This window comes from Notamacropus eugenii, chromosome 4 (assembly GCF_028372415.1).
Source record: "Notamacropus eugenii isolate mMacEug1 chromosome 4, mMacEug1.pri_v2, whole genome shotgun sequence".
Classification (NCBI taxonomy): Eukaryota; Metazoa; Chordata; class Mammalia; order Diprotodontia; family Macropodidae; genus Notamacropus; species Notamacropus eugenii.
The window spans coordinates 53,121,820-53,131,270 of record NC_092875.1 but is presented as its reverse complement, the minus strand read 5'-3'; the positions used below and the strand labels follow the sequence as shown (position 1 = coordinate 53,131,270).

The 9,451-nt window shown below is 46.2% G+C and overlaps 1 protein-coding gene across 2 annotated transcripts in view; it reads right to left on the bottom strand.

The window, feature by feature from the left end:
- The window catches only part of FBN3 (fibrillin 3), a 103,257-nt gene that overhangs the window by 53,099 nt on the left and 40,707 nt on the right, over positions 1 to 9,451 (bottom strand). For both annotated transcript variants that reach the window (XM_072600972.1, XM_072600973.1), the window contains 8 exons: positions 5,408 to 5,683; positions 4,918 to 4,971; positions 4,067 to 4,192; positions 3,114 to 3,239; positions 2,056 to 2,175; positions 1,774 to 1,911; positions 863 to 913; positions 112 to 237 (listed from right to left, as the gene is read on the bottom strand). In XM_072600972.1, the coding sequence (XP_072457073.1) occupies positions 112 to 237; positions 863 to 913; positions 1,774 to 1,911; positions 2,056 to 2,175; positions 3,114 to 3,239; positions 4,067 to 4,192; positions 4,918 to 4,971; positions 5,408 to 5,683 (1,017 nt within the window). The remainder of the gene's footprint in view (positions 1 to 111; positions 238 to 862; positions 914 to 1,773; positions 1,912 to 2,055; positions 2,176 to 3,113; positions 3,240 to 4,066; positions 4,193 to 4,917; positions 4,972 to 5,407; positions 5,684 to 9,451) is intronic.

The window sequence follows — 9,451 nt, the reverse complement described above, 5'->3', positions numbered from 1 at the left end:
AAAGAGGGGAAACCTACTGAGGACTTGTGAAAGATGCCAAGATGGGTGAGTGCTCCCACGACCCCTGGGATGGGGCCTGGAGGGCCAAGCAGAAATGGCATCCTCACTCACCCACGCACACTCGTCCTGTGCTGTCCAGGGTCAGGCCCTCGGGACACTCGCAACGGAAGGAGCCAGCGGTGTTGAGGCAACGTCCATTGGGGCAGACTCCAGGGAAGACCTCACACTCATTCACATCTGCTCATGGGGCAAGAGAGACAAGAGAAAGGGGGAGGTGAGGGTGGAGGAGGGTAAAAGAGGACTAGAAAAGACTGGGGGATGGAGGTGAGTGCTGTGGGTTCCTAAAAAATCTGTGGCTAAACTTGGGACAGGAAGGCAGGTTTGGGGGATCTGGGTGAGGGCCAACCCCCTGCCAGGGGAAGCAAAGGTTTTCTTTTGCAAGAAGATGTAATAATAGTGCCTGGACAATGGGGATGAGAGGACAAGGGAAGGCCCACTGATACAGGAGAGTAAATGAAGCACTGGGGATATAATCGAGAGGTGAGCACCTTAGGGATTGTGAAAGGATTGCCTTTCTCTGCTGTTTCCTGGCTTACAAAGTGGCCTTCTTATAACAATAACCCCAGCAAGGAAGGTAGGGTAAATAGTATCCCCTTCTTATAACAGATAAGGAAACAGAAGATCAGAGAAGGCTAGCTACTTGCCCAAGGTCATACAGCTGGGAAGGAGGGGAAGGCAGAAGGGAAGGTGATGCACACCAGGGACTGGAATTCGTAGCCCTCAGCCTTGGGAAGGGGCCAGCAGCCTTCCTGCCTGCCTGCCTTGGGATTAGGGTGGGAAGAGAAGGACAAGGAAGAGTTACCTTCACAGGTGAGGCCTTTCATACGAGCAAATCCCCGGGAACAGGCTGGGTCTGGAAGGAGGAGAAGGAAAGGGATTGACACTGCTGGTTTCTGCTCCTCCTCCCCTCAAGTTGTTTGGCCCTGATGTTAGCCCCAAGCCAGCAAACTTTTCTATCATCTGACTCTCACACCCCATGCCCAGCTAGAGCCCTCCACAGAGATATGGTCCTCAGAGAATGCTAGGTCAGCAGGAAGGAACATTTCCCTGGCAGTCTGAGAGTCAGATGATTTGAAGCTGACGAGAAACTGAGGCATCATTTGGTTCAATTCCTTCATTTTACAGAGCAGGAAACTGTCCCAGAGAAGGGAAGGGAGTTGGCAAGAGTTAATCAAGGCAGTGAGTGGCTAAGCTGGGTCATTTGCAGCCCAGTACTTGCCCCATCTCCTCATACTGCGCAGACCTCCCAGGCAGCCCTCTGGCCTCAACCACAGGGCTTACTAACCTTGGCCAGGGCAAGACTCTCAGCCTTGGGAAAGCCTCACCTCAGGTGTCAGTGTGATTGATTCAGCCTGATGAGGGTTCGCTATTATGAAGGCCCCCAGGATTGTGGGCACATCAGGGCTGGCCTTGGCCCCAGAACAGTCAAAACCTCTTAGGTTTGGAAGGGACTAAAGGGAACATCTAGCCCAAGCTAAGCAGGAATCCCATCTAAAACATCATTGACAACAAAATGACTTTCCAGACTCTGCTTGGAGACCCTGAGTGATGGAGAGATAGACAACCATTACACACTTGGAGTGCTCTCACTCATAGGGGGTTTTTCTCATATACTGAACCTCTGTTCAACCTAGCTTCTGAGTCTCTTCTCTGGCCCCTATAGTCAGCTCTCTGGTCTCCATCCCTCTCCCCTGCTTTGGATCTACCACTTACCTGTCTCGCAGAGCTGGCAGGGGCTGCCCCAGGCAGCTCCCAGGGTGGCGCAGCACTCAGACCTCAGTGTGGCACCATTGATGTTGGCTTCACAGCGGCCATCCTGAATCTGTAGCCAACATGTGCCTTTCATGCTGTCTGTGGGGCAGAGATGGAGTTAATGGAGTGGGGGGGGTGGGACTAGAGCCCTCATTGGAGCTCCTCCATCCATGGCCCACCTGGGTTTGGAGAATGGGCAGTTGGATGGATATCCCATCAGGGGAAGGAGTTAGTAGTGCTCACCCACACAGACGTTGCCAGCAGGGTCCAACCGGCTGCCTGGAGAACACTCACAGGCAAAGGAGCCTGCGTGGTTACGGCACAGCCCATTCACACATGGATTGGACAGGCACTCATCAATATCTGTGGGAAGAGAAAATTGGGCCCTTGGTATAATCCTAGGAGTTGGAGGAGCTTCTCTGTCCCAAGAGAACCCTTGCAAACCCTGGCTGTGGGCCCAGCCTCTTTCCCAAGGTGTTCAAAGGAAGCTCATCACTCAGTAATGGTATGAGTGGGTGCAGGGTCACATGTGTTTGTGCAAACATATACATGTACATGAGGGTGAAGCTATGAGTGTGTAAGGAAACACGAGAATTCACCTGTATTTCTGTGTGTGTGTGTGCTCATGCTTGCATAGAGGAGGAGGGACCAGAGTCATGAAGGATCTCAGGTTCATTTTACTGAAGATGAGTTAAAGGAACCAGCAATGATTAAGGAGAAGAGGAGACTCAGGGGCAACATGATAGCTGACTCCAAGGATCATAGGATCATAGGACTCCACACTCAGTACTGGAAAGGACCTCAGAGGCCACTGAGTCTGACCCCTTTATTTCTGTGATCAGTCCCTGGGGTTAAATGATTTGGTCAGGGTTACTCAGCTTGTAAAGGTTGAGGTTGGATTTGAACCTCGGTCTCCCTGATTCTGTACCCAGTCTTCTATCCAGAAGGACCTTCTCGTGGAAGAGTGGTTTGATTTATTTTGCTTGTTGGGCCCAGAGGACAGAACTAGGAACACTGGGTAAAAATCAAAGACAAGAGGATTTGGACTTGATGTCAGGAGAATCAAGTTGTCCTAGAGCAGGATGAATGGTCTCAGCGGGTAGGGGTTCCCACCACTCAACCTACAGTCAGGCAGTGGCTACTTGGCCACTTGTTAGGACTGTGGTAAAGAGGATTCTCTGTCCAGGATGGAATTGAGCTGAAGACCCCTCTGAACCCCTTTCAGCCCTGAAACTCTACTAGTAAATGCACACAGCTGAGGATAGGTGTGTGTGTGTGTGTGTGTGTGCATGGCGATGTACCTTCACAAGAGTCCGTTTCAGTCTTGAAGATGAAGCCTGTGGGGCAGGTACATGTGTAACTGCCAGGGGTGTTCCGGCACAGCCCATTATCACAAAGGAGGCGGTTCAGGGCACACTCATCCACATCTGGGGAGGAAATCATGAGGTTTGTGGGGATAGCACAGGAGGATGAGAGACTCCTCCTTCTCCCCAGCATTTGGAGTGGGATTAGAAAGGCACAGCTCCCAGGGATGGGCATAACTCCTGACCATTCCCTCTGGTTCCCAGCTCTGTTTTCAGTTCTGGCCAGTCCAGCCTTTTGTCTTCCTCTAACTCTGGTCTGGGTGAATGCTCTGGGTCCACCAGAGAAGTAGAGCTCAACAGAGGGTGGGGCTGGTGAGATGCATGCATGTGGTAACCTGGACTGATAGAGGGAGAAGAGAATGGGGGATAAGAGGGTGGCAGACAGGAAGATAGAATGTTAGGAGGATAATGGGATAGGGAAGTGTGTGTGTGTGTGTGTGTGTGTGTGTGTGTGTGAGAGAGAGAGAGAGAGAGAGAGAGAGAGAGAGAGAAAGAGAGAGAGAGAGAGAGAGAGAGAGAGAGAAAGAGAGAGACAGAGAGACAGAAAGACAGAGAAAGAGACAGAGAGATAGTAAGAAGCAAGGGAAGTGAGATAATGGGGTGTGGGGAAAGAGGGATGGAGGATGAGGAGGGTATAGAGGAAGAGGCCTGGGGGATGGGACAATTGAGATTAAGGTAAAAGGTTTAGGGGAGAGTAAGAAAGAGGAAGAGAAGGATGGGAGGACAAATAGGGGTTGGAGGATGGAAAAATGGAGGAGGAGGGAAAGGGACACAAGGAAAAAGAGAATGGTACAGAACAAGAGGAAATCAGAATGGGGAGAGAGGGGTCAGAGATTGGAGTAGTATGAAGGATGGCCTTGCTGAGTAGTCCCTGCTCAGATTATACATACCCACACATTCTTTGCCAGGTGGATCAGCCTCATAGCCTAGGTGGCAGATGCATCGGTAGCTGCCCCGAAGGTTCTCGCATACACCATTGGGGCAGATGTCAGGGTTCAAGGCACACTCATTGATATCTGGGGCAGAAAAACAAAAGAAACACTTTTATGTATCTTTGGGAGAGACTAAACCCCCAACCCCTACCCCTCCACCTCTACACTTACCAGATTTGCCATAGTATCCCCCTTTCTCCCCTGAGTGTTATTCTAAAACTTGAGTGAAAGCTAACAGAAAACTAACGTAGTATCTTATATAGCACCTGAAGGGTTACCAACTACTTTCCTCCTCCGTGGAAAAAAATAAGAAATAGTTTCAGAGGTTAGAAGACTTCCTTGGTCCTTACCCTCAGCCAAATTCATTATTTTGTGACTTTTAGCCCCAAATAATCATTCACCTAGGGTTCTACAAGATCAGTGACAAAGTCAAATTTTTACAGTTCTACAACACTTAGGTGAGAAAACAGCTCTGTGGAGAAGCTTTGTATTTGTAGTCTGTGAGAAAGTGAAAGAGTAGGTTCACATTTAAGATTTCATTTCCTTTCAAGTTTCAGATTTGGAAATTTTGCACATTTGGTACAGGAAACAAGGCTTTGGCAGCAGCTGCAGCTTGTCCCAGTATCTCTCTGTGATTTACTATCAAAGGAAGAGATCTGAAGCCCTTTCTATCAACTCTCCCTGGCCCCATTTCAGGATTTTTCACCCATTTCACTTGGTCTAGACCAGATCCAGGCAGGATCACAATCCCTTTCCTTGTAAAATCTACCCATTCTCAACTTTAGGGTTCTTGGGGAGCCAACACTCACCTCTACCATCTGCTGTTATGCCAAGACCACTACTGCAGAGAGCCTGGAATTCATCTGAAGGGTGAAAGAGAAAAAAGGGGAAGTGGGATAGGGACCTAGTTTCTAGCCCAAATCACCTCTCTTCCTTTTCTATTCCCTGAGACCATGACCTTTGCTAGAGAGTGAGCAGCCCTTGAAGGAAACTCTACATAGGGACCTCTCTAGAGGAATGACTGATTGTCCCTAGAAGAGTAAACTTCCATAAGAATGAACCCTCCAGAAAACACCTCCCCCCCCCATCAAAGTTTCCCCTACTAGAGAGTTTTGCCCATATGGAAGAAAGCCATCCCACCCCAGGGTCTCAGGGCCCATAGATGGTTCCAGGAGCAACCAAGCTCTCAGATCCCAAATTGATGTCAACCTCTGGAAACTTTAGGGGCCAGGACCAGGGCTGGCCATCAAGAACACTAGAGATAGCATGGGACATGGGGCAGAAAAGGCAGGGTCTGACCAGAGTTCTTGGCTGGGCAGGGCTGGCAGGGCTCGCCGAAACCATGGTCAGGGCTGGTGCAACAGCATTCGGACTTGGTGACAGCCCCAGGAAACGGCCGCGCACAGGTGCCCTTCTTGATGGCCCCGTAACAGGTGCTTCGCATGTGAGTGTCCACACAGACCCGGCCATCTGCTCCAATGGCCAGGCCTCCCACACACTCACAGCGGAAGGAGCCTTCCGTGTTGATACACCAGCCATTCATACAGATACCCGGCGTCTCACACTCGTCGATGTCTGTAGGGAAAGGACAGGACAAAGAGGGCTTGCAATTGGGACACTTCTCTTGCCTTTGCATGGGGCAGGGATGCTCCACTAGGGCTGAGAGAAGGAGAAAGGCAGAGTAGGGCAGGCCTGAGGCTCAGGGGAGAAGAAGGGCAGGGTGGAGTAGAGTGAGGCTGACTTGGGAGCAATGCCAAAGCATCCCCTCCTGCTCTGCTCCCACTATGTGCCTCTTCCCTTACCCATCCCTCCTCTCTCCCATGTCCCCACCATGTTTATTCCTCTTTTAGTTCTCCCCTCCTCCTTCCCATCCCCTGCTCCATCCATTCGGCCTCCTCTCCTTCCTCACTGCTACCCTCCCCTTCTCATCCCCCCTCCATTTCCTCCTTCCTTCCCCCCTCCTCCTCTGTACCATGTCCCTATCATCTTTATTCCTCTTTTGACCCCTCCATCTCCCCCCTCCTTGTCCTTCCTCCTATGCCTCCACCATCATCATTCTATTTTGGCCCCTCCACATCTCTCCTCCTTTTCTGTCTTTCCTATCCTGTCCTTTCCACTCTAACTTCCCTCCTTCCTCACTATCCCCCTCTTTTCCCTAGTCCTTCTGTTTCCTAATTCCTTCTCACTTCCCTGGCCTTCCTTCCTGCCATGTCCTCTCCATCTTATTCTATTTTGGTTCCTTTATATCTCCCCTCCTTCTTTCCTCCCTCCTTCTCACCTTCTGCCCCTTCCATTTGACTTCCCTCCTTTCCTGAACCCTTTCCTCTTTCCTCACACTCTTGCTTCCTCCCCTTTTCTACTCTTTCCTCCTTCCCATGAGCTCTCCCTTCCCTTTCTCTCCTTTTGGCACCCTTCTCCCGCTTCTCCATCCTACCTCGCCCCTCACCCCCCCACCCAGGTCTATAGAGAACCAGAGAGTGACATGTCTAACCTGTTATCTGTATAACCTCCCAGACAAGTGGTCATCCAGTCTTTTTGAAGATCTCTGGTGATGGACAACTCACTACCTCCCACAAAGTAGCTCAGTTTGCTTTCCTTAGTAAGTTTTTCCTACTGAATCAGAACCTGCCTTTCTAAGACATATCTCATCACTGCCAGTTCTGCCCTCTGTGGCCAAACGGAACAAATCTAATCTCTTTTCCACATGACAGTCCAGGTTAAACACCCCCGGTTCCTTCAACTGATGCTCATACTTTCAAGCATTCCAGGACAGCCATTAGCTGTGTCTGATTTAAAGGAACAGCAACACAGAATCATGACCTCTAGGGCACTGGAGATCAGGAGTACACTCTGCCCACAGCATGCTGGCTGACCACTTCCAGAGGCTGGGAGCTGTCTACTCTCAACTCAACACTTACTAAGCACCTATTGTGTCTGAGGGACCCAGATGATGCAAAGGCAAAACGAACAGACTTAAAAGCCATTGCAATAGTCCAGGCAAAAGGTGATGAGGGCCTGTCCTAAGGTGCTGGATGTACACAAGAGATGCTGTGAAGGTAGAAAGAACATGTTTTGACAACAGATTGGACATTTGAGGCGAGTCTGCTTATGTAGAGGTTGTGAATCTCTAACCTACTCAATAAACTCAATGACTCCCTATTACCTTCAGGAGCAAGCAGGAAATCTTTTGTTTGACATTCATATTTGTATTTTGCTCTCCCACCTCCCTCACATACTCTATAATTCAATAACATGGACCTTCTTGCTTTTCCTCTCACAGAACTCTACCTCTTGACCTTTGTGGGCCCTTGCCCACCTTCTGACTCACTGAATCTCTCCCTTGATTTCAGCACTACTTTCCACAGGAAGCTTTTCCTAATTCCCTCTATTTCTAGTACCCTCCTCCCCTAACTATATTATATTTAACTATTTTTATACACAATAAATACACGTTATCTCCCTGATAGAATGGAAGGAATTTCCTTGAGGGTGAGGGTTGTTTCATTTTTGTTTCTTTGTTTGTATCTCTATGCATAGTGAATTTCAAACGGTTGGCACTTCATAAGCACTTATAGATTGATAAATTTATGATCCCATGATCCTCCACTCTCATTGTCTGCTTTCCCTCTGTCTTTGTATATACTATCTTCCACTGGGGGGAGGAGGACTTTCCCACAAACTTCATTTTTTGAAGTCCAGCTTTTCTTTCAAGTCCCTATGCATGTGCCACCTCCTCCTTGAAGCCTTCCCTGACTCCTCCATGAGGTAAAATAAAAATCTCATTCCTCAAATTCCACACAGCAAAGAGTCTCTAATCAGAGATCTCAGAAATCATTTAATCCAACATGCATCTCAGTAAGCATCTCTGAACTGGATTCAGTATTTTGGACGTAGTCTAACAATGATACAATACAGTGAAATGATCACCTTCTTGGTTTTAGATATCATGCATCTATTAACCAAATCTAATCAGTTTTTCTAAGAACCGCATCATACTTTTTCTCATCTTGAATCTCAAGCATGTCAAAGTTTGAAAGGACCTCAGGAGTTATTTAATATAAACCATCTACATATACTGTTCCCAAAAAAGGATGATGGGATTCTATCCAACTATTTTTTTTTACAAATATGGTCTTAGTACTAAGACCATAGGAGAGATAAGACAGAGAAAGAAAACAATAATCCAATATCCTTAATGAATATCAATGCAAAAAGCTTAAATTAAATATTAGCAAATGTATAAAAAGTAGTATACGCCACAACCAGGTTGGACTTATGCCAGAAATGCAGAATGGGTTCGTTAGGAAAATCACAAACATAAAAGATCATATTAACAACAAAAATAAATAACAATTACATGCTTATATCAGTAGATGCAGAAAAATCTTTTGACAAAATATAATATCTACTTCTATTAATTCTAAAAAGCATAGGAATAAATAGACCTTTCTTTAATAAGGTTAACAGTAGCTATCTAATATGAAGAATCAGTATTATATGTAATAGAGATAAACCAAAGACCTTTCCAAGAGGAGCAGGGATACCCAAGATCACCATTATTATTTGAAGGGGCTATAAATGCTAGCCATAAGAAACACAGAAAAAGGAAAATTATCAATTTTTATAAGTGATTTACTTAGAAAACTCTACAGAGTCAACTAAAAATTAATTGAAACTATTAACTTCGATGAAATAACATAATGTCAAATAAATTCACATAAATCATCAACCTTTCTATATATTACAAAATAATAACCCATCAGGATGAGACAGAAAGAGAACTCCACTTTAAAATACCAACAGAATGTATAAAATATTTAGTAGTCTTCCTACCAAGGCATATGGAGGAATCATATGCATACAACTATAAAATATTCCATACAGAAATGTAGACCTGAACAATTAGAGACATTTATTGCTCATTTTTGGTACCAAAATGATAAAAATAATAATGATACTTAAGCCAATTTACTAATTTAGTGCCACACCAGTTAAACTGTCAATAGGTTATATTATAGAAATAAAAAAAGAAAAAAATACATTGGGGAGAAAAAAGGCTCATCTCAGGAGAAATAATGAAAAAAGTAAGCGTGTGGGGATAATGGGATGGAACCTATTAGTAATTGGTCTCAAATTATACTATATAATAATAATCACTAAAACTATTTGATACTACTTAAAGGATAGAGAATTTAATCAGTGGATCATGTTAGATATACAGCACACTGAAGAAAATGAACATTAAAGCATGGCGTTCAATAAATCCGAACTTCTACAGCAAGGATTTACTATACAACAGAAATATTCTGAGGAATTTGAAAAGCAGTCTGGCAGAAATTAGGC